A 26,229-nucleotide genomic window follows, 5' to 3' on the forward strand; every position below is an offset into this window, starting at 1 on the left:
GGTAGGTTGTGTTAACACCTTATGAGTATATAATACTTTCTTCTCTCATTAAATTTTCTCTCTGCTACTGTCACGCTATTTAGGTATCCTGTCCACGATTAGGCTAATTAATTGAGCATGATTTATCAGTATTATTGGATCTTAGAGTGTAGAGTCTAGCCCCTTCAGTTGATTTAAGTGTTGAACCCTGTCACATGCGTGACAAGTTTACAGTAGGTTTCCATATGTTTTGGTACCCCCTCTGTCCAAGCCACCCGCCTTGTCGCTTTTGCTATATCACAACCTGGGATCACAACCTGGGATGGCTTTGTCTACGGTCTATGGCCTATTATAGTGTCTGGATACTGTCCAATAGCTTAGGAATTATGTGGTTATAGAATAGCAAATTACCAAGCCAATAGAGAATGGAGAAGGCACGAAAAGTTTTGGCAATTTTCTGTACTGTATATAATATATACCAATATAACTAAGTCCTTTGAGAGCTGTTGAGGCTTCCATATTTGATTGCGTAAAACTTTGTATCCAAAAATTTGTAGTACTTTCTTCTACAGAGGTTATTATTCCGAGTTAGCCCCACATGTACATACGTACATGGTTCTATCTCAACATTATTTCTCCACTCAACCCTCGTCCCGGGAGATGCGAAGCTCTGCGGGAGAATGTCATAAAGCAACGGACCGCGTCCCGTTTCCGGGTGCAAGACGAGATTCCTCCTCCCTTTCTGAAAAGCTAACTGCAGTTGCCTGTCCCTTTCTTGGATTTACGTTGCCACTTGACGGAAGGATTCCATGTTATACACCCCACAATAAAGAAGACATTTGATCACGAAGGCGTCCAGAACAAAGTTTCAAAATGATTCTCAACTTGACATTTTCGTGTAGTGATTATGATCGGTATGCGATTCCGGCTTCTCGGTAGGGTCTGTGAATGTGACTATAACCTGACAGAGATACAGGATGAAAGCTATGGAGGACGGGCGTGTACGTCCAGAAGGGATTTCCCTCATATTCCACAATCATCGTGTCGAAGAGTGTATGAGAACATTTATTTACTTCTATTCCTGTGGCAAGCATTTCATGGTTGAGAGGTATCCAGTTTCTTCCGCCAACTTCGGTACCAGGAGTTCGATGTCTCGGAATGTTCCCTTTCCTCCTACGTGCTCACTCTGAACCCCCCGAATCCACCGTTCATTGCTAGTAGGTATTTTGCAGGCATTGCTTTGCATATTCTTGAGGCATATTTCTACAGTTCCTATTTTTCCATCACGAATGTTCCGCCATCAATCGATATATATTAACACCAATTCCGGCATCTCTAAACCGGAGGACTTGCGAGGCAAGAGAGTTGGCACGCCTGAGTATAATAGTAAGACTTGAAGCATCGTTCGTCGAACCAATCAGCTCAAATTTATTCAGTGACGGCCGGAGTATGGCAGAGAGGGATGCTCCAAGATGACTACGGGCTCGAGCCCGAAAGCATGGAGTGGTTTCAGAGGGCCGTCGAACATTCCCCAGAACCACGTCCTGAGAAGCTAAAGTTCAGTCTGCCAGACGGTTTACGACTGTCAGCAATACCAGCAGACAAGAACCTCACGCAGACGCTTGTAGATGGTGAGCTTGACGCTATCTTCAGCGCCACCCAGCCCTCCGCGTATGACAAGTACAGCCATATGCAGCGCCTATTCCCCAACTTCAAGAGCGTCGAGCAAGACTACTTCAAGCGTACAGGTATCATGCCAATCATGCGTGTGGTCGTCATCAGACGTTCAGTCTATGAGGCGAATCCCTGGGTGTCTCGGACGCTTCAGAAAGCCTTTGCGGCTTCACTGGAATATGCGTACGAGGTGATCGAGGAGAGGTGCACTGCGATACATTCTGCCCTGGCTGGAGGACCATCTCCAAGAAACACGAAAGGTCATGGGCCATCGATACTGGCCGGACGGGTTCAAAGAGAACAGACATGTGATTGACAAGTCCTTGGAATACTCATACAGGCAGGGGCTAGCGAAGAGGAGGAACCAGCCTGAGGACCTGTTTGCCCCAAACTGCTTGGAGGCGTTTGTTGTATAGGTGATAATACACAGGGCTGCCTGTCTGTGGAGCGTGACCAGACGGACCTCTCTTCCTTTGTCTCTGAAAAAGCAGCGCTTAGTAGCAGTAGTCAGCGAGTCCTGACCAATATGAGATCAGAATATCTTAATAGGTTCTCTATGAAGGTCAATGGCTATTTCTCCAAGATGGAGAACATGAAAAAATTATTTACCTAGCTGGTACAGCTGAGAGGCCGGGGGCGAGCCAAGTCACGCGATAAACAACCCCTCACCCTGCTCATGTAACCACAGCAGTGGCAATGCTCACCTACTGAAATGGGATGCGCAATGAACAGGGTGACTGTGTTTTTGTTTCTGCAAGGTAAGTATAATCTGACGCTCATATTGTCCGATCAGACGAGACGGTGATGGTTCGAAAATATCCAGGTAGTTTAGTATACCATCTCCAGATGGGATATGCAGATATCAGTTAGAGCGCTTTGGCTATTCCCAAAGACTATACCGCATACTTATTTAGGGCACATTATTATTCCTTTTCATGGTAGTTGTCCATGTCAATCTCTCGGATGATCACGAGAAGAAAGTTAGAAACGACTAACCGGAGTTCAAGGATTCCGGTAAGGCACTGTGAACCAAGTGCTACAGTGACCAAAGCGTAGGCCCTTCATCAAACTTCATCACAGCATCAAAGTGCATACAAAGCAGGTGATACATAACGCATATAGTCGACTGTCCAGAATATTGGCTTATATACAAAGAATGCATTGCACATATGTGCGGGGGGCGCGGGGGTTATATATGAATATATATTACATCTGCCCCCTTCATAACATGACAGCCACCTTTTTTACTCTTCCTCCGATCGATCACATCGTCACATTAAAAATTGAAGAGAAGACCGTCTCAGTCATGAAATAGGTATATGAAAGAAAGATGAAAGGTATGCAGAGTGTCAAGAAGCATCACACCACCATCTTCATCTCCACGTCCATCTCTGCAACTAGTCAATATCATTCCCATCATTCGTCGTCTTGAGATGATCCGTCCGGACAACGTAATCGTCATCGTCCGCGTCGGGGATGCCGTCCTCCGCACCGTCGTCGTCTTCACCGACATCCTCGTACTGGTGGGGGACTCCGTTTCCGTTTCTGAGGACTGGCTTGAACCCGTCAAGTGAAGAATCCGAGTCTCCTCCACCAATGGGGACGGTTCTGCTTTTGTCTTTTCCGGTAATTGTGGCAGTGCTGTTTTTGCGAAAAGCGGTTGCCCCATGTTTCCCTTTCCCTTTGACACTGCCGCCCTCTTGATAACTCCCATTGGCTACTACACCATTCTCGGGTATCTGGCTACCAAGACTAAGACCATTGATTGCATCTCCGATAGTGAGGGATGCCTGCGTTTCAGTGGCGGACTGTTCTTTTTGCGATTCAGAGGACTCAAACTTGCGACGAATCCGCTCGAAGTGTTCAAGTTCTTTGGCACTGTTGACAGTCAGCATCGCATTTCTATGTGTTTTGGGCTTAGAGATTTATGACATACCTAACACTCGCGACGAGCTCACTCTGTGCCTGAATGAAGTCCTCCTCCGTCACCATCACAGCCACATCCTCTGGGGTAGCGAGATGATCAAAGAAGTATGCTGTACTGACCGGTCCACCCGGTAGCTCCTTGATCTTCTCGTCGACGGCGGTAGCCTTCCGAGTGATAGCCTTGAGCATGGCATCCGAGCAGAGAGCGTAAAGGTCAGCACCTGTGTAGGTGAAAGGCAATCTCTCCGCAACCCTGCGAAGGTCGACATCCGGGTGGAGCGTGAACTTTCTAGTAAGAGCCTCCAAGATAGTAGCCTGCTTCTCGTGTGTATCGGATATGCCAAGGTAGAGCATCTTGTCGAAGCGACCGGGACGGAGAAGTGCAGAATCCAGAAGGTCAGGTCGGTTCGTCGCACCGATCACAAACACTCCGCCACCGCTCTCATCACCACTACTCATTCCATCTAACTCTGCGAGCAGCTGACTGACAATACGGTCCATGACGCCGCCACTGTCTCCCTGGTTTCCACGCTTGGGAGCAACAGAGTCCAGCTCATCGAAAAACACAACACAGGGGCGAGCGTCCCGCGCACGCTGAAACACACGGCGCACATTTGCCTCCGACTCACCAATGTACATGTTAAGCAGTTCGGGACCTTTAACAGAGAAGAAGTTGAGAGAGAACTCGGTTGCGATAGCTTTGGCAAGGAGAGTCTTTCCAGTACCCGGAGGACCGTAGAACAGGATACCGCTGCGTTTCTTCATACCCTTGGCGAAGAGCTCTGGGCGTTCAAGCGGCAGCTGAATAGTCTCCATAACGGCATCTTTCACATGTGTGAGTCCACCCACGTCGTCCCAGCTGACGTTCGGAATCTTTGGCGCGCCAATTGCGTCGGCAAAATTCTTCCTTGCGGCGTCGACAGCGAAATCAAAGTCGGCTTTGGTCACACATCGCACAGCATCCCCACCGGAGAGCTGGATATCCCTGATGCCGATCGTCGAATCTGGACCTTGCTTGCTTGCGGCCTCTGCCAATTTCTCGAGCCGGGCAGTCCTGGCGGCCGACGCTCTTTCCACAACATCCACCAGATCTCCCGCGACTAGAGCTGCCGTTTTCAGTGCTACTGCTCCCAGGTCGACATCAGCTGAGATCTTGATGCCTCTTTCTGCAATGGCATTTCGGAGAATGCCTTCACGTTCCTTCTCTTCAGGCGCGGTCATCTCTAACTCGTGCGTAAAGAGACTGCGGATTCCTTCTGGGATCTTCTCGGCATCCGTGGTGGTTGCAATGACAACCCTCGAATCCGCCACAATTTCCTTCATAGCTGTGATCATTCTGTCCGCTGTCAAGACCTCGATGTGTTTGATGAGCAGCGCCGTACAGCTCGACCCGCAGTTAAAGGCTCGCTCAGCCCTTGCCTTCAGGTAGGCTTCCGTTTTGACGTCGCCTCCATTCACCCCTCCTTCTGTGAGGATATCGTAGGCATCGACCGGGAACGTATGCAAGCCAATGTCCGCACACGCACGGGTCGCGGTGGTCGACTTTCCTATATTCCTTTGCGTCGACCTGAGGAGGATCACGACAGGTTTCATCCCGAGCTGGATGGCCCGAGGGCTTGTCGCAGCGGACATCAGATCACGTAGCCGCTTCTGCAGAGGGGAAACAAATGTTTTTGGTGCTTCGGTGACAAGGCAATGTGACGAGAGTTCACTACCCGACTTTGGTATCGTCTTAACCCCAAGCCAGTACTCCCATGCGTTCGCGAGTGTACCGGGGACTCTGCTAATTTCGCTTCCTGCTTGGACCATCCTAGTGCTCGAAGAATCGATAACAGCCACACCACCCCATTGATCGTCAACACCTTCTTCCTGTTCTTCCGGAGCACCAGGCACAACTTGTCCAACGCGGAACCATGCAACGCCCACTTTTCTGGGGCCAGAGTCGGTTTGAGGAACCTCAGCGGTGTACCCTAGCTTGGTTGTCAATTCGTCTTCCTGGCTCCCTCCATCTGCGCTCTTGCTTGCCGAGAAGACCGCGCGGCCAAGACCTTCATCCACACTGATGCCAACGAGGTCGCCACTCTTCAAAAGCCTCCGCCTTGACTCGAAGTATTGTTTCAAACCAGCAAACAAGGCTGGCTGTAGAGCACGATCCGTCGATAGGGGAGTTGAGATTTTGAGTAGGGTGACTTCCTTAGCCACCGGCGGAGATTTAGCTGCACTTGATTTGGCTTGCTGCGAAATCCCAGACCTTGACATTCCATGGGATGTGGGAAAGGCCAGAGGAGACAGCTTCAAATATTTGGGGTTCTCCAGATTGTTGAGCAGGATTGGAGGAACAAATACCGTGGGCGTCAGACGCTGGGACTGGAGGTGGGATATGCTGGACCGTCTGTCCGCAGGCTGGTTCATCGCATACCGTGGCTTGGGCGAAGGAAGCCCCGGTAAGCCGTAGACCTTGACAGCACGCCAGTTTCCTGCATCCTCCTCCGGTCCATCCAATCCCCCGAACTTGAGTGAGGCAAATATATTCAGCTGCGGCTCTTCTGCAGCCTCGATCCTCACCCAGTCTCCTGAGAAGCAGCCAATTTTGACAAGAGTGCTGATGTCCACGAATACGAAAGAGTCAACGTCGTCATCTTCGCGAGGTCTCGGGTGCAACGCTTCGTTCGGGATACGAGAAAGAAGACCTTCCGCTTTGAAGACCTTTCCTCCGCTGCGGCCGGGGCGTGTAGTTGCCGACGTAAAGCCTGATAGTACAGATCGAGGTGTGTGGTGGCCGTCAGCCCGTGGACCACCAGGGCGGGGAGTAGCTGAGGTTATAGCAGACATCGTCCCGGAAGGCCGCTGCGGCAGTTCTGGTGCGGCGAGAGAGATCATGTCCTCTAGAGAGTCTTCAGACGTTTCACTCATGGTGTCGACGGATCCCTCAGTTTCGGTGTCATCGGCAGGAGATGTGCTCTCCACTTCTGTACCACTTTCAGATGGCTTATCCTCCGCTGCGGAGTAGAACTGTTCGGTTGACGTGTCATCAGCTTCATCTTCCGCCACATCCTTCAGCAAGCCCCTCACCGACTGGGATAGAGTCCTCTGTGCGTGGGAGCCCTGTGGCCGTGCCTGAACAAGGATGATCTTCGTCTTTGGCATCAGCAAACCCTGAGAGACAGGTTCACACAACGATATCTTTGCGGGAGGAGGAGGTGCGTGCGTGATGGGATGAGACGGCAGAGGGAGAGGTAGTATATCTCCAGTATGCACTATCCGCTGTGTCGATAATGCTTCGCGTACTGCCGTCATCAACCTCGCTTCGGAATTCGCAGCATCTTTCTTCGAGTACCTCTTTACCTCCGATGTCTTTCCCTCCTTCGTCCATAGCCCGTTGACACCGTTAGCATTGGTGCCGAACCCACCGCCGAACTTGCTTTGAACATCGTCCAAATTGCGCAGCAGATGTCGCTCCACCGTCACATACACAGTATCAAGATGCAACGGGACGACGTCCAGTATGCGGATCTCAATAGGGCGCTGCGGTTGAATGGAGTGGCGCGTGGAATCGAGGGTCTCGAGGGCACGGAGAAACGATTGGAGAGTACTTGTAGATGCAGGGAACAGGACCGTAGAATGCGAAATGGAGGCAGCCTGTGAGCGTTCTGTAGCCTGAATTCGGACGGGGATTATGGTCCAGGGCAGATCGTCCACTGCAGAGCAGTTCGGCGTGTACGGTGATACCGCGACATGAAGAATTTGCTCCCTATTCTGCTTCAGGCCTACCTCTAGATAGCTGTTTTAGCCACGTCTAGATATTATAGAGCCGCGCAGTATACTCACCTGCCAAATTTGATCCCGGAAAGAGATCCGTTACTAGGTCATCGGAGAGCACACCGACATCGCCACGCAGGCTCTGGTCCAGCACAAGGCGCGCAGAGATAGGGGCTCTGTTGCGCAGCCGTCTTCTGCCTGCCCTCCAACGTCTTCGTCTGGGCTGGTCAAGGTAACGCCCGTCGCGTTCGACCTCCATTGTCGAGGTCGAGATCCGTGTCTCCGGCCAAATTTCGACACTACCGACTGTCTCCTATGGCGGCGAAGAAGGAGACAGGCGAATCAGTAGGTCATCGAACGTGGATTTGTAAAGACCTTAATTGAGAGGTCTAAGTTTGGCGGTGGAGAGATAGTCGTCCTATCGTTCGCGAGTCTGGGGTTCAACAGTCTATCCCGGCGTCCGCGCACCGCCCGAGCATTCTGCCGCTTTCCGAAGCCGAGGTCCAGCTGCTTCACGAGCTGCCCGTAGTAATCAGTCGGTGACGCTCCCGACGCGCGGAAATAGGGAAGCTGGACCTACCTAGAAGACACACAGGTCGGGGGCAAGCTCAACGCGTTCTGTCCAGACTGAACGAGAGAAGCTTAAGAGCGAGGAAGATGGCAGTAAGGACGAAAGAACCGAACGAGCTTCCCTGGGGCGTTCCAAGCGAGCTCTCCCCTCACGCCTCCGTTCTCCGCGTGGACCTTTTTTTGCGGAGAAGCACCAAGTCCTTCCAATGAACGCCACCAACATTCCACCGCATCATGCTCATGGAACCCCCCGCGGCAAACCCTGCATCTGCTACTCCTATATGAGTTTTATAACTGGCTGGCACAGAAGGTGATCATCTGAGCTTAGACTGCTTTTTTTGACCTCCCAGTTCAAGCAAGTATCGAGTTACCTAAAGCATATGACCTCTCACTGTAAGTATAGCCTAGGTTGTTTTGCCAACTTTGAAGTACAAGTCAAGCCAGCTCAAACCAGAATTTCAACCGGGATCGGGTGTATATATGCAAGATTCCGGGGTCCAGATGAACTTCTTCACGAGCTTGATGCTCGGTTCTTTGTTTGTCTATCTGTCAGCTCTATGAAAGTCAGCAAGCATCCTACGCAGCCACAGAGAATCAGACAAGGTGGATATTTCTGAAGCAGTCAATGTGGAGAATTTATTATGTCGAAGATGGCTCAATTTTTTCTTTCTTTTCACTTAACTTCTTTTGTTCCTCGCCACCGTTCAGCGCTTCAGATGTTACTTAGACGGTCAGACTTCAGCTTCTCTTAAATAGCTCTACGGTTTCTAATTGGATATTACTCTTCTTTGCCCATAATTCTTTCAAGCTTGCTGGCACGGGGGATATTTTCATGGAGAATAGGGAGTACATGCTCTCTTTATCGGCGATATGGCGGCCTCTCTTGGCTATATCGAATTATGTACTTCCATTGTGTCTGCATAGATTTTAGAAAAGATACAAAGCATAGAGGGGGGAAAATCTGACTGCTGTACAGTACATAGACCGCACAGCATGGACAAGTCTTCCCAGAAATCTCATTACCTCATCCTTCTGCCTCTACGATAGAAGAGCTGTAGTTTACTACAACAACCAAAGATGGGACTGCACAATGGGGCATATGTTGTATATTCTCTTTCTGAGTCAGAAGGATAATATGATTCATGTCTTAAAGTTGGTGATATTCCTAATGCATATGGACAGGCACTGCTGTGCAGGACATGCCAAATGCACGTAAGACAAGGGTCCAGAGCAATGTGCTAGAGCTTAACGAGCATATCTCATTGACGATCCACGGTTCAGCCAAGGGAATTCCATTTTCTGAAACTCTCGGTTCTTTGTTGCCAGCTGTCAACTTTGACAAGGACAGGACTGACCCAAGCTATGATTAACAGAAAATAGGTAATTACTGTAACTAGATAGCCCGAATCGCAGTATTGAGGACATGTGTTCACTTGGTAGGTTGGAGGACCATTTCCCCGAACGTGCTCTTAGTCGAGGATTTAAGACCATGCGCTCGTATTTAGGGCCGAGCCAAAATCTGCATGGGTGTTAAATAATGGGTCCTGAACGTCACGCCAGTGAGAGCCGTCCAGGTGGCCGGATCAAGACATAATAGCATATCGAAACTTTCTTCAGTGACACCGCAGGCGGGATCGGTGTCGTAGAGCTTGATGCTCATCCCGTACTGCGTATGCTTTCTGCAGTTCCTGACAGGTTACCGATCGCACCTGAGACGCCAGGGTTAAACAACCAGTCATGATCCAGAATTGGAATAACCCTGTGAGTCACAGGGAGTGTAATTTGCTGCTTTGGTTAGAATATGCATAGTAGTGGATGTCGAGTCCCGTCATATACCCTAGGTAGACAGTAAGCAGGCTTGTAGTGGGAACACGGTAAATATGCACGGCACAAGCAAAGCCACGGGCTGTGCATTGGGACGTTGACGCATATCGTGAGCTTAGCATAGAGACATACCCAAGTACATAGGGAGCGCAAGGCACAGCCCCGAGTAGGACATGGCGACAAAATCCCATTTATGATCCGGAATTGGGAGGTTTCTTGGCCAAAGTTTTGGCAGAGAAATATCTTAGAGATAAACAGTGCCTGTCGTCAAGTGTGCAGATTGAAAACAGCCTAAGGTATCAAGGCTGACTGCATTTCTGATGCGCCGTTAGCATCACAGACGTAAGGTAGACGCAGTACGGAGTACAGGGCCCCGTGCTTCGATCTTCATGTCAAAGGATAGCGCCAACAGGATCGTGCCATTCGCATGGATCTGATTGCTCCGAGAGTCGAGACCGGCAGGCTAGAACAGTTATGCTGTCAAGTCAACGGCACCACAGCCACACAGGGCCATCACCGACACAAAACGTGACAAACGGCCTCGGGACGGGCTATGGTTGGACAGGAGAGCTTGCGTGGTCGGTGGGATGACAAGGAACAGGATTGCAGAGTTGAGGCTCATGGACAAACCTTGACGCCGACAGCATTTATCAATGGACAAGACGGCAATCAGCTGAAGGGACGATTGTCTTTATCGACAGCTCCACCCGGCCCTGCAGTGGGGGCGGAGATGGTACGGTAAAGCATCGTCACACACGAGCAAGACACCGCTCCACGAACGTTTGGTCGGAGCCGCCAGCACACAAGCCAGGGGGGAAATGGCGGAGGGTGGAGACCGTTCGTCTGGTACCGAGCGGTTGTGGAACGAAATTTGGCTTTTGTCGTCGAAGCGGACCCCGGGCAGCGCCGGAAGGGAGGATGATGTGCTCTGTTTGTTGGGGCCAGCGAGCAGAGAGATGTGCTCATGCTCCGTAGATCTACAGTTATACACTACCCCAGCTCTGAGCACAGGGATGGCGATGAACCATGGTGAGGCGCCTGCGGGCAGCTCCATGAAGGATCTATGGAGCCGTACGGAGAAAACAGAAGATGTCTTGCGCCGTAACGGACCCGTGGCTGCGGCTATTAATGGAAAGCGCCGTGGAGAGCCCGCGGGGAACCTGCGAGAGCCGCTTGGGAGCCCTGCGTGCGCTTCCACGGAAAACCCGATGTCCCGACGCCCCATCGGGCAAAGCGCCGTACCAGCGGACTGTTCCGTCCGGTATGGCCAATCAGAGCTCGGCCCCTGTTAGCGCTCCTTACCCCTCCGGGCCTAGCGGGCTCGCCTATCAGGCAGACATCCAAGACGCCTCGTCCGATGCATCAGCGCCGACGACGACTCGAACGCGGTGCCAGACAAAACCTCATCTTCTTCTCACCCTCATCGCCCGTCATCTCCACCGTTCTTTGCCTTCGTGAGCCCCGTTGACCGTCGTCCTCAGGCAAGAAGGTCGACTGAAGGCATCAAACGGCTTCTTCACGCCGTCCGCTTCCGTCCTCTTCTTCAGACCATCACCCTCGCGCCCGCCATCTATACCTTAATTTCCGTCAGCTGTCACGGTCCGCGCTGCTGCTTTACCATTTCGTTGCATAGCCTCTGCTTCTCCAGTCCTGCTTTCTGCGCCCTGCTCGTGGTCTGCTACGTTTCGACGGCCCTGCGGACAATACCCCCCCCCTCCCCCCCCCGGCTCTCTGTCTTGCCCCGGCTTGACCTCTCCAGCATTGACCTGATTGAGATATCCCTCGATCAGTTCGACTGCCACGCCGTGGTGGGTGCTTCCGGTGATCGAGAGGGTGAGTCTAGTTAGCATCTCAATTGGGTATGCTATCATACCTCATCCTGTCCTCCCCTGCCGGCTACGCGCTCCGACGACTGATTGTCGCCTCTGTGACTCGTCCGTAGGTCACTTGAATCACTCGAACAAGCTGTCCGCTCCGGATTCTGAATAGCTCTCCGTGCCAGGTGAGTCACAACCCTGGCAAATCTGGCCGTCAATCCAACAATCTGTCCTGTGGTCCCTCCCGCTAACCCAACGGGTCTTCCCTGCCCTGCATCCACCCTTAGATTCATATCATTCGTGCACCGTCACTGCCCGCCGCAGCCGCAGCCATGTCTGCTCCCCAGGCTCAGCAGCCCCATGTTCACCCACGGCGCCGTGCATTAAAAGCTCCCCTTCCCTCCCTCCTCACTTCTTCATCGCCCGACGGCCGAGTTGCTCCATCCTCGCCGCCATGCTATCCTAGCCCACGCTTGAGGAAGGGTGCTACGTTCCACTCACCAAGCTCGCCGCCGTCCGAAGATCGCGACCCCATTCTGAGCGTCCCGTCGCTGCCTCGACGTTCTCCTTCATGCCTGAGCTCGCTTGAGGCTATTGTCGCTGGTGAACAGCGCATGGCAGATATCTTGGGCCGCCTCGACCTCGACTCACTGTCTCCGTCAAACCGGAGGGGCAACCGCTTCGACGAAGACGAGCTACCTGTCCCGAGGGGCATCCTTGAAGCTCACGTCGGACGTAGGGACATGATGGACGCCGCCTACGATGCGAGCAAGAACAGCCCCATGCATGGCCTGCCGTCCCCTCCCATGGACAATGATAAGAATCATAAGAACCATCGTCGTCAAGCTTCCGACAGTGGCCTGGGAACCTCTATCAGTAGCTCCACAGCTTCCATCCCACCCAACAAGAGTAGCCAAGGTATATTGTTCATGTCCTCATATGCCAGCTTTCCGGGTGCTAACATGTATTTAGTTAAAGCTGGCCAAATGTCTACTGAAAGCTGGAAGCATGGCGTAGGGAGCTCCCAGAAGAGGCAGTCTGCTATCACTAGCTCCATCTCCTCCCTCGACACGACAAGCTCACAGCGCCGTCAGCTGGCCCTGGCTGCTTGTAAACAGATAGAGCGCTTTGTCCTCGTTCCTATCCTCAAAGAGGAGAAGCTGAAGCCGTTCCACGCTCTCGTTCAGAGTGTTCCACAACGCATTGTAGATAAAGAGATCACCTGCCTGCGTGATCTGGAAAAGACCTTGCTTTGGTTAGCGCCGGTGAGTATGAATTTGGAATTAGGCGTTAGGGACGTTGCTCATTATTTGTTTTTCTGTTTGAAGAAATATTCGGCTTCGAAGGCGTCCTATCTCGGTTTCTGCGAGTTTTCGATTCAGTGCATCCACACGGCCGTTGGACACCTCAACGAGCGCGACCAGAGATTGCCAACAGACCGACCTTATACTAACGGTTATTTCCTCGATCTCGTCGCCCAGATCCGACAGTATGCCGCCATTATGGCTGCATCTCGAGAGAGGACCCGGGCCCGCCGGGCTTCGGGCCAGTCTGGAGACGAGGTTGAAGTTTCTAGGTATGTTCGTAGCGAGGTCTCTGGGGAGCACTCTTGCTCATCACTCAATTTCAGGGACGAACGCCTCACGTTGGAAGGCGGCCTGTCCCAGAACGGCCGGCCGGCCGAGCTAGTGTGCCATAAAGACGGCAAAGCCATCTCCCTTCGTACTGGGGAGCCGTACGATGCAAACGCCGCTCCGAGCATCAAGCGTTCCCTGAGCACCGACTCGCTCGACGAAGGCGTCGAGCGTTCTATGGCCCGCCGCAAGAAGAACGCTCCTCCAATGGACATTAATCAGAAGTGCAAAGATTGCGATAAGGTCTTCAAGAGGCCATGTGATCTCACGTAAGTATACGTCTGAGAACCCCCGAGCCTGAGATATCATCACGTACTAAATCGTTGTAGCAAACATGAGAAGACGCACTCTCGTCCATGGAAGTGCACAGAGCCAACATGCAAGTACTTCGAAATCGGATGGCCAACGGAGAAAGAGAGAGACCGCCACGTCAATGACAAGCACTCGAAGTGCCCGGCCTTGTACAAGTGCAAATTCGCACCGTGTACCTACCAGTCGAAACGCGAGAGTAATTGCAAGCAGCACATGGAGAAGGCCCACGGTTGGTTGTATATACGGTCCAAGAATAACGGGAAAAGCGGCAAGAGGAGCTCTGTTACGCAGCCTACCCCACAGACACCCAGCATAGCAACGCCCATTTCCAACATGACCGATCTCCCAACTCCTGTAACCGGTCCGACTCAGTCCCCATATGAGCCGGTAAACAGCTATCCAAGCAACCCTCCATTCTCCTTCGCCGACCCACCAGCCAATCCCAATGAGGATTTCCAGCTCTTCCCGGATAGCAGCCCCTTTGAGAATCACTCTGCAGGTCTGAATGACTTCAGTCCGTTCCCGACCTCAATGGATTTTGCAGCATTCCAGGCCCAACTTGAGGCTGGTGACCGGAACGACCTCGCTCCGGCTATGGATATGCCTCGTCTGTCCCTAGACTCGACTGGAACAGCCACGGACTCAATGGGCGCTCCGGGTATTTTCGACGACTCTCCCATCACTTCCACCGACAACAGCCTCAGCTTTGATATAGACTGGAGCAACTTGGACTCCAACCATATGGATGATGAGTTCACTGTGATGAACATGCAGCTGCTGACGCCTGCGCGGTCTGTTGAGGCAAATGCCATGAACTCTTTTTCCCGTGACCCATCGATCTCGGGTCCATCCCCCCTTATGCAGCACCAGACTAAGATTCCCCCCCTGTCGCCTGGAGGCCAGGGTAACTTGATGCTATACTCTCCCCACTCCAGTAACGTTGACGAAGGCTTTTCCGACCTCTATGAATACGGTTACAGTGACAAGCCCGTCAGTGATTTTACGCTCTACGACAACGGCTCAAATGCTAGTTGCAATACTATGGGTGCTTCGCATAACAGCAACTTTTCGAGCCTGGCAAATTCCAGCCAGATGTTCCCTCCCCTGAACACGTACAACAATATTCACTATATGAACCATACATGGGCGGGACAGGATCTGGTCGACCCATCAAACGTTACAGGAGATATGGACATGGATGACTATTTGGGTTGACAAATAAGGCTTCGACTGTTCATGTTTCACCTTTATTTGGTTTTGTTCCTTTCATCTGGTGGTTACCCTCTGTAGCGCGGGACGGCGTTCCCGGGCATTTCATGTTACTAGTTTCATGACTTTCGCCTCGTTCAGTATGAAGACGAGATTAATGGCGTGATTGATATGACGCACTACCTAGGTACAGGTTCATTTGGCAGGATTTCAATAGGATTAACCTACTTGGCATGTGTTGAGTGTAAATTTTTCCCGGTGTGATTGCTTGTTTCAGTGGACTCTGGGTGAGAATGCCTGATTCCAACGGAAGGTCCCAACTCATACAAATCGAGAAAGATATGATGTGGGATTGAATCGGTCAGAATGAGCAGGAATGGGAATTGATGTTGATAACAGCTAATAATTGCACCATATTCTTGCTCAAAGCCGAGCTCCTACATAGGATGCTGCGCATCTTGTGCAAATTTTATCTCGTCACCGGAAATGTTTTCATTTCCTCGTACGTGCATACAGAGTAAAGACCGTAGATAGACACATCAATGATGAATTCTGTTGAGCAAATATTCGTCCATGACCATATCCAACATCCCCGTCACTGAGAACAGACAGCAAGGGTACCGTCCCACTCTCCAGTCAATATCCAAACGGTAATCGATGTGATTCCATAGGGCTGAATGGGTCGTCCCGGATCTGGGCAACCGAAGATGTCTGTCCCTAGGAGGACACTGGTAACGCCTGTGTAGGCTCTAGGCTCTGGCCGGGGGGGGGGGGGGGAATGTGTGGCCGGTTAACCGACAGGGCATCGAATCAATTCAATTGAAGATTCGGCTATATCTCGCGCAGATTTTATAGCTCCGAGCTCCACAGTAGTATCATACGGATGGTGGATGGCATGGCCATGGCGGAAGAACTCCGTACTTAGTCTCCGTACTATACTTAATTACTACTAGATCCTACGTAGCAACCAACCTAGTAGAGAGCAATGACAACCCTTCCGGTTCTTCTGTGTCTGTGTGCTCCACCGTAACGGGCTTCGTGAAGATACATCCGTGGATAGTGCAGTAGTAGATTTTAAAAACGACCGGCTAGGTAGGTAGGTATGTACGCAGTACGGCGTACCCTAGTGCAGATACTGCGTACAGTATGCTGGATAAATTCTCCGATCTAATACTTCTATCGGCGGTAGAGGTTCCTCGCCCTCCCTCGCCACAAGGGGTGAACGTTGAACAAACAGCTACATCGGCTATCCTTTGGAACCTAACCTGCAATCTTCAGGTCGCCAAGACTTAATGAGTCAACCTGTTCAGGTGGAACGGCATTTTGTGATAATTGTAGTTGTCTGTGGGAGAATACAGATTTTTTCTTTTTTTGGAGACCCCGATAACCAGATAAAATTGGCTGTTCTTCGACATACTTTGACAGTGTTCTGTTTCTGCCTCGTCTTTTCCTGCAGCAGCCAGACTGAGACAGAATGAATGATCTTCCATTGCCGTCTTTAGAGGTATGAAAATGTCCCATTGAATTCAAATGTACGAATTTAGACTCTCCTGCTGGTTCAAATCGTTGTTAATCTTTAACTCCTGGGATTATATCGTATGTCTTTCACAATCTTTAAGCCCCGTACCATGCTATGTTAGGTGGTTGTTGTTGTTGTTCAGATGCCCTGCGCTGATCATCTGACTGCCACGCGCTATTGCATTACTACTTCGGGTCCCCGGAATCCCACCTGCGCACTGCGTAAAAGAATGTAAAACTATCCTCGAAGCCAATGCCAAGGGGGGCCCTATAGTGGCTGGAGCGCTGGACCCATATTAGGCATATATGCCATATGAAGAACCACTGACATAAAGGGTCTGCAAAATAATTCGTCAGACTACCACGCCTAAGCGGGGCCAAGGGATCTCCGTGGCTTGACCGGGTGCAGCCCATTGTTCCCAACTACAGACGTTAATAGTATATGCGGTGTCAAGCCGACATATCCTGTGGCTTGATCGCTTAAGAAGTCCTCTTAAGCCATTTTAGCCACTTAATGCAGAGCTGCTAAATTTAAATGATAATAATGATAATGGAAAAGGAAGTATGAGAATGAGAGAACCTACCTACGCTGGCTCGAGTTCTGAACAGTCACGTTTCCTATATATGTACCCAAAATGCATTCGTAATCCTTACAGGGGCCTAGATGAATTTCAGTTCTGTGACCTGGACATGGAGAGAGGGCGTCTTTTGATTTTCTTTACCAATCATGGATAGTAGCCGGTGACGAAGTTGAGACTAAACTAACTCTTGCGGAAAGCGAAACACCCACGTAGAATCTGTCTTCGTTCTTCCTGCCTTGGCACTGATTAGTAGGCAACCTTGGAGGGTCTATCTGCGTAACCGGGTTGAATTCTCAGGACGATGACAGATTGGCGCCTGAACGACTCTGAGATGGCCAGTGCATCATTCTACTTTCAGACAGCCGGTTATCTATAGGGATCAGGAATGGATAGTAGACGGATTTTGGGCCAGACGGTTCTGCTGCTGCTTGCAGCATTCTGAGCATACACCGTAGTCCGTAGAGATTGCGATCACCCAGCAACGGCTTGTGCTGACGACAGCAGGTATTCTCCTTCGTCCTAGGTTGCTTTTAGTCCAGAGTCAACGACTTCAAAAGAATGTATCTCTGCCCTACGCGGGCCCATGGATGTGGTCAGTGGAGACCGGGTCACCAAGTGCACCACAGACCGTGATTTCTGTGACCTTGGCAACGTCGGGAGAGTTGATGCTCGAGGACGACAGGCCGCCAAGACCCCGAAATAGAAGAGGATTGCTCCAGCCACAGGGGCCTCGTCCGCAATAGTCGTGCAAGGGCGAGACGAAGCGCGGCACCGTCGTGTCTGGGCGGCCGTCTGTGGAGAGCTTCGGGCACTGGGCGAGAACGCCGTCGGCTTCGCGCTGACATGGCGGGGCTCCAGGTCGAGATGCCCTCGGCCAGGACGCGTCACTTCCCACCGTGCAACCCAGTATTATAATAATAGAGGCTTTGCTGGGCGATGCGGCGCAACGAAGAGGCTGGGGTGGAAACGCTGTAGGGCCCATTGATCGACCCGTCGTAGCTGAGGTGCTTGTGCATCGTTCGGGATACCAGCAGACGGCACCTTCCCTTGCGCCGCACGTCGTGTGCTCGTCTCTGCAGAAATCATTTATTATATTCGACGACAGAGGGGCCGTCGTCTCCATCGAGAGTCGAGGGACAGGATCCGCTGTTGAAACAGAAACGAACGGGCCGCTCGCTCTGCTGGGGATCATATCCACACGACGTCATCTGCCCAACTCTCCCTCGACCGTTGCACCACCAGAGCTCGTCTGCTCTTCTGACAGCTCTCGCAACGTCCCTTCAGACCGGACCAGGCATCTTCTCACAGGATGTCGTTGCAACAAGCGGTAGACGGCCCCGAGAACACAGGAGCTGTCCTCAACGGAAACCTCCATCGACCGGCGACGGTCGAACGCACGGCGTCCTCCAAGACCACCGGTTCCGCACCACCTCCGGGCCAGATCCTGACCGGGAAGCAAGAACACTGTCTGGATGCTCCGATCTCTCCCCTTGGAATGCTTTCTTCTGACCAATTGCAGATCTCAAGCGCGAGCTGATCGCCCTCCAGGTCCGCAGTGAGATCGCGGAGCTGAACTCCCCCACCGCCCTACGACGATTCGGAGCGCCGTTCAAGTCGGACTTTGGGGAGGTTGCCCCCGTTGATTCGGACCTACCGATCTTACGGTACATCTTCGTGCATCACGTGCGCAACTTCCCGTTCCTCGACCAGGCCAGAGAGAAGGAGTTTTGGCAGGATAAGTTGCAGGTGGTGCGTTTCCCCCGTATCCCGCTGGTGCTAGGATGTTGTCTGATGCTGGTAATAGTTCCTCGAATCCTTCGCGAAGAAGCATATTTCCTCCTCGGAAGACCGCCTCGAAGAGACGAAGCGTCGGAAGCTGGCACGAAAATGCGAGAAGCTGGTCGAGTTGATGATGGTGTCGGGGATATCGACGGCTTCGGGATATGAAGAGCGAATCCGTTTCTCTGAAATAGAAGTTGTGGATCGCGGTGCCAATGAACAGGGACTGCTGGTCAACGTCCCGGATGGCCATTTCATCAATGGATGGGACGTCAACGTGGCTGGTGTCAGGACCACATCTGTCAAACGGACAGTGAGGTACCATCAGCATGCGGTGAGCAAAGAACGTGCAGCAGTCGTTTAGCAGTTACTAATGGGTCTAGGAATTTATCCTTCGGGTTCGCCGTGAAGGCAAGCCTGACGTCTACGTTGGCAGAAGGTACGGAGAATTCGCGAAGCTGTACCGGAGGCTGCGTACCGAACTGCCGGGAAAGATTCTGCCGCCTCTCCCAAGGAAGAACAAGAGCTCTACGACGTCCAGCTTTTTCAGCATGGGTGATGATGACGCTTCGTCAGTATCTTCGGTGTCGACCCAGGAAACGGGTCACTTAGATGAAGGCGCAGCTACTCGCGGGCTGGCTCCAGGAGGTCACAGACGGTCGCGCTCGAGGTCGTCCTTTGGTGGGAAGTCACCAAAGTCCCCCAGGGTGTCAGGAGAGCTCGCCAGGGAAGGCGTTGTGTTGTACAGAGAGGAACAGAGAGTGTCTCTGCGTGCATTCCTCCGAACGCTCCTGCAAACCAAGCGGATAGCCGAGTCGAAGGCCATGGAAGAATTCCTCACTGCGCGGCCCATAGCCCTAAATGAGGAAGAGTTGATTGATATCCAACGAAGGAAGGAAATGGACGCTGCTCGTGTGGAGGAGCAGAAGAAATTCTACGAGATCGCAAGGCAGCGTGCTGCCGAGTTGGACGTCTACATGGAGAGGTTCCGGAGGGATATTGTCGAAAGAAGTAGGTGACACACTCACATCTCGGACCACGGAGCTGACTCTAGTAGATGGCTTAACGAAGCTCTTCGCGGAGATTCGGGAAAAGCCTACTATACAGGACCTTAGCCCAGAATATCAGAAATTCGCAGAGTGGCTACGTATTGAGTATGTGCTTCTCAATCCTGGGGTTCTTGACCTCTTTTTGACTGACTGGGCAGGGTTGCTGCAACGATATATCACCTCTTTCTGGCCGAAGACAATTCTCCCGAACTGTTTGCCCAATTCAAGAAGATCCATTCGTTAGTCCCGTATACCCTAATGAAAAACGTCATCCGCATCGCGAATCCGGCCGCCGTCATGTCGGGTGTTCTAGATCTCTTCCTCGCTCAGCCATTTGGTTCACGATCTCTCCTGCAACGCATCTTCTCCATGACCTTGAACGATGGGATCAAATCTTTCCAGAAATCGATAGATGAACTGGTGGCGAAAATAGATGACACTGCCCTGACTTCGAAGTTGAAAGCCTTCGTGGATGCCGACGAGACCCTCAAGACAGTGATCCGCCAGGAGGCTGCGGCCGAGGATGTGGACCTGATGGTGGCCATTCTTCGATCGGAGCTTCTATCTCCGGAGCTTACTCCCGGCCAAATCGAAAAGGTGTTCAACTCCTATGTTGCTTGGAATAACGCGGTTGAAAATGTAGGCTTTAGCCCTTCTACATCTTCTTCATCCCCGCGAGGAGCGCTAACTATGTAGGTTGATCTTGAAATGAAACAGGGGGCACAATGGTTTGCATATCTAAAACAGCTGCTTAAGCTGTATACGAGGCAACGCGACAAAGCCATGATGCTCAGTATTATAGAAGAGGTAAGTATCTCTGGATTGTTGTGTTTACGAAGCTGACCGGTCGCTCAGCCCGTCACGCTCCAACTATTCCGTGACCTTTTCACCATCTTCTATGAGCCTCTTGTCCGCGTTTACAAATCTGCCAACGTATATGACAGTATCACGGACTTTGCACAATTTGCGGATGACGCCATCGCTGTAATTGAGAAGGCTCAGCGGCAGGACGTATCCGCAGATCCAAACCAAACCGTCCAAGCTTTCATCGATCTCTGTGCCCGTCACGAGCACAATTTCTACAAATTCGTTCACGAAGTGCATGTCCATGACAACGGCCTATTCGGGTCACTCATGGCGTGGTTGGAGGATATTCTCGAGTTTCTGCGTAATGGTCCTCGTGGTGGAAAGCTGGATATCAACGCTCTGTTCCAAGGGGCTGTAGCTGTCGGGCAGATCGATAAGGATGTGGCTATCGCGGAAATCAACGCTCTCGTCAAGTGGCAGGAGGACAGAAAACGGTGGCATCACGATAAAACTAGGCAGAAGATGGCTGCTGAAGGGACGGGCAATGAGCTTATTCCTGGAGGTGCGACGTTCAGGGGAAGAGACTTTGGTCTGGATGAGGTATTTCCCTATCAACCCTTTGTTTTTATTTAGTCGACTCGTGTCTAACTTGCCTATCAGGCCGATCTCGAAGATCTCGCTATTTCAGACGACGCGTCAGATGAATCGGACGAAAACTCCGAGGACGACGACCTCGACCCCATCGCAGCAGAGCGGAAACGCCGCGCCAAGAAACAGGAGCACCTCCGCCGTACCGCCGGCGAACCGACCAAGCCGGAAGTCAAGGAGGTTCTAAAGCTGAGAGATTCATTCGGGACGATGTTGAGGATTGTTCTTGCGGAGTAAGAAGACAATGAATAGATGAGATGACGTTAGAGGCTAGAGTCGAAGCAGCTGATGAGATGAGCAACAGTTATCCTGTCCCGACGATGGGATCAGATGGTGAATGGTCGGTTGAGTGGGCTTAGGTAGGGTCGATGGCTGATGTCGCTTACTTTAATGAATGATATCACTTGCATGCATGCATGGTCGGTGGGTGCGGGTGTGGGTGTGGGTGTGGGTGTGGTTGCATTAGGTTTGTACCTACCTTAAGGTAATTATTAGGACCTAGGTAGACGAAACAATTGAATGGATGATGCTACACTTTCCCTCGGCTCTCAGGAACACTTTCCCTTTGCTCCTTTTTTGCTTTGCTTGAATGGGAACTTAGATATCCTCTGGTAGGGTAAACCGCTCGGCCACAAAAAGTGTCTAGACATCTGGTTGCAGCCAGATTGGTACCAGGTGTAGAAGATAGCATGTTTCCTATAAGATATTCCAGGGCTTCATCTTGAAAATATAACAAATAGAAAAAAGGTGATCTTATTGTCATCTACAGGCCAACCTAGTTGGTCCGTAAGAACTACTCCACTGGATATGACCTATCAACATTTGAACCATGCTTGTCAAGTACGTTTGATTCTCTTTGATATCCCGATTTCTCTGTAAGACTTGAGAAAGTGTAACTATGTGCAGAGAGAGCATAACGTTAATCCGCCCGCTTAGTCATCGTCAATATGCAGAAGCACATCTTCATCTGCGCCTTCCCACCACAACTCAGCCCACTCTTTACGATATATTGTCGTTTGCATGTATCTGCTCTCAATTAAATAATTTCCTTCATGGGCTCTGTCATGCATATACAAAGTGATCCTCTAAGCAGGCGTCACATTTTCTACAGTACAGAATACCGTGCGGAGTTCATGACTGCTAGTGCCGTCGAGTGGCATTGCTGGATCGACCAGCGGCGATCTCAGCTGAACCGTTCATGCAGGGTGCTGCAGGCCTTGGGTGGCTCGGATCTTTCTGTGTCGCTGAGATTTCCCCTCCTTCTCCTAGCGAAGCACAGCCCTCCCCTCCATGATGTTTCACGCTACCGCGCTGGGCCTTCAAGGCGATGCGTGTGTGGGTTCTCGTGACAGATAGTCTGCTTGCGGCTCAGCTCCTGCGGCTCGCGATTGCAGCTCCGCAGGTCTGACAGAGATCTCCGTGATGCCAGCTTTCTTCTTTCTGTCAAGACTTTGGAGCAATCTGTTTTCACTTGCTCTATGCTCTCACGCCGTGGATGGATCGCTGTTGATCTGCCTTTCGTTTGCAGCTGAATGCTGCTGGATAATACTCTTATCTCGACTCGGATAAGGCATCTTCACGATGGATCCCGCCTCAGCGTTTGGCGCTTTCGCCAGCGCACTCCAGGTCGTTCAAGTGATCACCCAGACCATTGGAGGACTTGCAACGCTGCGGGAAAGGTTCAAGAATGCAGATCTAACGATCCGTTCACTCATTGGGGAGCTCACCGCTGTCAAATCCGCTATTACCCAGCTAGATGATCTGGTCAAGTACAACTCCGACGGATCGTCGTACCACAAGGAATATTATGAGGGGTTAGATGTCGCTCTGGAGGGATGTCGGGCCATCATGGAGGTACTCTCCGAAGAGGTTTCATCCCTGACGCGTGGTGCAGCAGATGATAATGTGGCCCTTGGGTTCAGAACGCGCATGAGGGTAGTCTGGAATGACGAGGCCATGAAAGATCATCAGGCCAGACTGCACTCGCAGGTTCTTGCATTACACCTGCTCCTGCAGGCCTGCCAGTGGTGAGATTTGTTACCATAGCTTGTACTTATAGTTAAGTGCTGAGTGTCATAGTCGATCCTCGTCCGAACAGCTGGAGCTCCTCCGGAAGAAAGAGAGCCGCATGATCATCCAGAAGGTAGCCGATGACACGGCTACCCTCCGGACGGCTATGAGCACTGCAAGTTCCCAGGCAGACGCAGCCTCCTGCGCTAATCGGCAGTCGTCAGTGGGTGACACTGTCTTCGACTTCGATGATACCATCGTGAATGCTGCCGCGTACCAGCGAGCTTTTGAACATTCACGATCCAAGTCGAAACAGCAGCACCCGATCAACCGTGAAGTTTCCAGCAGAACCTTCAACACTTCAGGCGACGAAGGGTATGCGAGCGGCACGACCGGGTTGGTTACCTCGAGTCCATCGCTGTCCGCAAACTCGCCTTCCGGCAGCAGTCGACTTTCCTTGCCTAATCATCCCTATGAGTCCGTGCTGCCGGGGACAGGCCGTAGTAAGAGTGTGTCGTTTGGGCTCAATCCCCCGCAGCCAGACCATAACGTGCGGAGATGGCAATCTGAGTCGACTTCTTCCTCAAACAAGCTTTCGTCTGCAGGTTCGAAACGGGATAGGTTCAGATCTGTTCTCCGTCGATGGAGTATCAGCCGATCCAGTCTGACGGCAACTCCAGGAAGTTCAGTGACTGGCCAAAGGGTAGGATCGACCAAAGGACGAGGGCGTGAGAGTGATTTCACTACAAGCATCGACTTGACGTCGGTGGAAGGAGCCTCGGCACCTCTAATAGTCAAGGCGGCTCAATCGGGTTCTCGGTTTGATATTGAGAGCCTTATTGAGAATGGCCACGACATTGAAGCTCGTCATACATATTCACGAAGGAACGCATTGGCTGTTGCTGCTCACTGTGGCAAGGAAGATATTGTGGACCTTCTGATACGAAGCAATGCCAGGTTAAATGTGCAAGACGTGTCGGGATCCACGCCCCTTCACCTGGCAGCCTCCCGTGGTCACTGTGCGGTGCTCGAGCTGCTTCTCCTGGAGAAAGTTGATATCGAGGCTAAGAATTCGCAAGGCAGGACGGCACTTTGGGTTGCAGCCAGTAATGGGCAGCTTGACGCTACGCAGCTGTTGATCGAGAACCACGCTAGAGTCAACACCCGAGCGGATAACCAGATGACTGCTCTTCACGCTGCGGCGAAACGCGGTGATGAGGAGATGGTTGAGCTGCTTATTTCTTGCGGCGCAGACATGGAGGCCAAAGACAGCAGTATGATGGCCGCTATCCATTATGCCTGCGAGGGTGGGCACCTGAACGTTATTGACACCCTTCTCAATAACAAGGCAAATATCGACGCAGCCGGAAATGACCGTAGGACACCCCTTATCTGCGCTGCTGCCACTGGCCAGCTCTTAGCCACTCAGCTGCTGCTGAAGAGGAAGGCCTCCTCTCGGAGTGCAGATGAGGGTGGGATGACAGCACTCCATTGGGCTGCTTTCAACGGTCATGTTGAGATTTTGGAGCTCCTCAGCCAGAAAAAAGGTTCACTAAGCATGGTCAACATAGCCGGAAGGACCGCCTTGCACCTTGCTGCTATGAACACCCAATTTGCGGTTGTTGAGTTTCTCCTACGAAGAAGTCCTTCTTTGGAAGTTCGGTGCCGGTCCGGCTTCACCCCCCTCCACTATGCGTGCATGGCCGACAGTACAGAGGTCGTCAGGCTATTGCTGACATCTGGGGCAGACTTGGAAGCTCAGACTGAGGGGAGTCAACAAAGACCAATCCATATTGTAGCAGCTAGTGGCTCAATGCGCTTGCTCAATCTACTCTGCGAAAAGGGAGCCTCATTGGATTCGCGCGACGCGCAGGGTGACCGCGCGCTGTGTGTAGCATGCCGTTATGGTCATGTAGCTGCGGCCGAGAAACTCATCGAATATGGTTCACCCCTATATCTCAAATTTGAAAACAAACATCATGAGGACTCTCCATTTTGTTTGGCAGTGATGGGAGGCCATCTACCGGTAGTGTCACTTCTCGTCGCGCGTGGTGCATCTGTTCTGAAGAAGGACGAGGTGGGGTGGCAGCCCTTACGCTATGCAGCATACTATGGTCATCCTGAGGTGCTCAAGCTCCTCATGGCTCACAATGCCACATTGACGGAGAATGGAGCAGATTTCGGATTATCAGCAGAGAATATAGGATTTGCTCCAGATATTGGCATATCTGAGGAGCAAAAGAAACGGGTCCTGGATCTGCTGAGAGGGACGCAATTTCCCCCGCAGATACAGGCCCAAATAATAAATGCACCACCTCCACCGATGGCGGCCCCCCCTTTTGTGGACGCGACAACGCAACCTACGATGCGTTTCTTGTCCAGGTATCAACCGCCTTCCAAGCCTATTAGTCGGCTGAATACCTCTACTGCTGCACCAATATTCGAGCTTCCCAGCACACTGGAGGAAGGGCTCCCCAGTAGCAGATCCAACACCCCGGACCGGATGCACAGAGACCATCATGGCCCTCCGACTGTGGACGAAAACTCAGGGCCATCCTCGCATGATCAGGCAAGGCAAACATGGGATACAACATTGCTCTCAAACCAACAACCTCCAAATTCACAACCTGCGGAGCCCCGCGAGCCGGCGGTGGAAGGGCATAATAAATATTATTCTCCGGAATCATTATACGGAGCTCGCAATCAAGAAACAGCCTCTCCACATTACCATCCCCACGCTCGATCGTCACCTAGCTCGTTCTCTCACTCTACTCCCCAATTTTTAGCCCACGGGCAAACACCCCCTTCATTCTCACCCGTACCTTCAGTCTTCGAAGTTGAAGCTGAAGTCCCTCCAAGATCTTCGACGACTAATCCAGCCCATGCCGGTAACATCCAGGCACCGCGTCCCATTGCACCGTTCTCTCCTGTTTTGACCAAGGAGAATACTAGGTTGGAGCGCATTGATCTTTCTGATACAGAGTCTATCTCTTCGGTCTACACGGCACCAGAAGAGAATCCCATACATGGGCATATACATGAGTCGACAGCTCTATGAGATAATCTGTATAGCTTATGATGATGATATGATTTTTTCCGCTTTCCAAAATATTAATATAATTTGTCATTTGTT

General features: G+C 51.6%; 8 protein-coding genes across 8 annotated transcripts; 4 read left to right on the forward strand and 4 right to left on the reverse strand.

Moving 5' to 3' along the window:
* Window positions 1-1,268: 1,268 nt before the first annotated feature.
* Window positions 1,269-1,969, forward strand: VTN00DRAFT_6994 (uncharacterized protein; the record flags this gene model as incomplete). The annotated part of the gene is made up of 2 exons (XM_069433691.1): window positions 1,269-1,365; window positions 1,416-1,969. 2 exons carry the CDS (start codon window positions 1,269-1,271, stop codon window positions 1,967-1,969), a joined length of 651 nt encoding a protein of 216 aa, XP_069287048.1.
* Window positions 1,970-3,050: 1,081 nt separating this feature from the next.
* On the reverse strand, window positions 3,051-7,597 carry VTN00DRAFT_6995 (uncharacterized protein; the record flags this gene model as incomplete). Its single annotated transcript, XM_069433692.1, has 3 exons — window positions 3,051-3,531; window positions 3,590-7,352; window positions 7,408-7,597. The coding sequence occupies 3 exons, from the start codon at window positions 7,595-7,597 to the stop codon at window positions 3,051-3,053; spliced, it is 4,434 nt and encodes a 1,477-aa protein (XP_069287049.1).
* A 2,804-nt stretch (window positions 7,598-10,401) lies between these two features.
* Window positions 10,402-11,582, reverse strand: VTN00DRAFT_6996 (uncharacterized protein; the record flags this gene model as incomplete). Its single annotated transcript, XM_069433693.1, has 5 exons — window positions 10,402-10,445; window positions 10,513-10,793; window positions 10,843-10,981; window positions 11,183-11,302; window positions 11,351-11,582. 5 exons carry the CDS (start codon window positions 11,580-11,582, stop codon window positions 10,402-10,404), a joined length of 816 nt encoding a protein of 271 aa, XP_069287050.1.
* Window positions 11,583-11,881: 299 nt separating this feature from the next.
* Window positions 11,882-14,710, forward strand: VTN00DRAFT_6997 (uncharacterized protein; the record flags this gene model as incomplete). Its single annotated transcript, XM_069433694.1, has 5 exons — window positions 11,882-12,467; window positions 12,522-12,814; window positions 12,878-13,125; window positions 13,180-13,452; window positions 13,513-14,710. 5 exons carry the CDS (start codon window positions 11,882-11,884, stop codon window positions 14,708-14,710), a joined length of 2,598 nt encoding a protein of 865 aa, XP_069287051.1.
* A 19-nt stretch (window positions 14,711-14,729) lies between these two features.
* On the reverse strand, window positions 14,730-15,029 carry VTN00DRAFT_6998 (uncharacterized protein; the record flags this gene model as incomplete). Its single annotated transcript, XM_069433695.1, has 2 exons — window positions 14,730-14,829; window positions 14,896-15,029. 2 exons carry the CDS (start codon window positions 15,027-15,029, stop codon window positions 14,730-14,732), a joined length of 234 nt encoding a protein of 77 aa, XP_069287052.1.
* A 2,345-nt stretch (window positions 15,030-17,374) lies between these two features.
* VTN00DRAFT_6999 (uncharacterized protein) lies at window positions 17,375-17,785 on the reverse strand (the record flags this gene model as incomplete). The annotated part of the gene is made up of 1 exon (XM_069433696.1): window positions 17,375-17,785. One exon carries the CDS (start codon window positions 17,783-17,785, stop codon window positions 17,375-17,377), a length of 411 nt encoding a protein of 136 aa, XP_069287053.1.
* Window positions 17,786-18,112: 327 nt separating this feature from the next.
* VTN00DRAFT_7000 (uncharacterized protein) lies at window positions 18,113-21,445 on the forward strand (the record flags this gene model as incomplete). Its single annotated transcript, XM_069433700.1, has 10 exons — window positions 18,113-18,269; window positions 18,323-18,552; window positions 18,608-18,916; window positions 18,966-19,593; window positions 19,640-19,736; window positions 19,790-20,270; window positions 20,328-20,438; window positions 20,487-21,038; window positions 21,099-21,319; window positions 21,391-21,445. 10 exons carry the CDS (start codon window positions 18,113-18,115, stop codon window positions 21,443-21,445), a joined length of 2,841 nt encoding a protein of 946 aa, XP_069287054.1.
* A 1,222-nt stretch (window positions 21,446-22,667) lies between these two features.
* Window positions 22,668-26,154, forward strand: VTN00DRAFT_7001 (uncharacterized protein; the record flags this gene model as incomplete). Its single annotated transcript, XM_069433701.1, has 2 exons — window positions 22,668-23,113; window positions 23,166-26,154. The coding sequence occupies 2 exons, from the start codon at window positions 22,668-22,670 to the stop codon at window positions 26,152-26,154; spliced, it is 3,435 nt and encodes a 1,144-aa protein (XP_069287055.1).
* Window positions 26,155-26,229: the final 75 nt, after the last annotated feature.

This window comes from Thermoascus crustaceus (genome assembly GCF_041956765.1).
Source record: "Thermoascus crustaceus strain CBS 181.67 unplaced genomic scaffold VTN00scaffold_4, whole genome shotgun sequence".
NCBI lineage: Eukaryota > Fungi > Ascomycota > Eurotiomycetes > Eurotiales > Thermoascaceae > Thermoascus > Thermoascus crustaceus.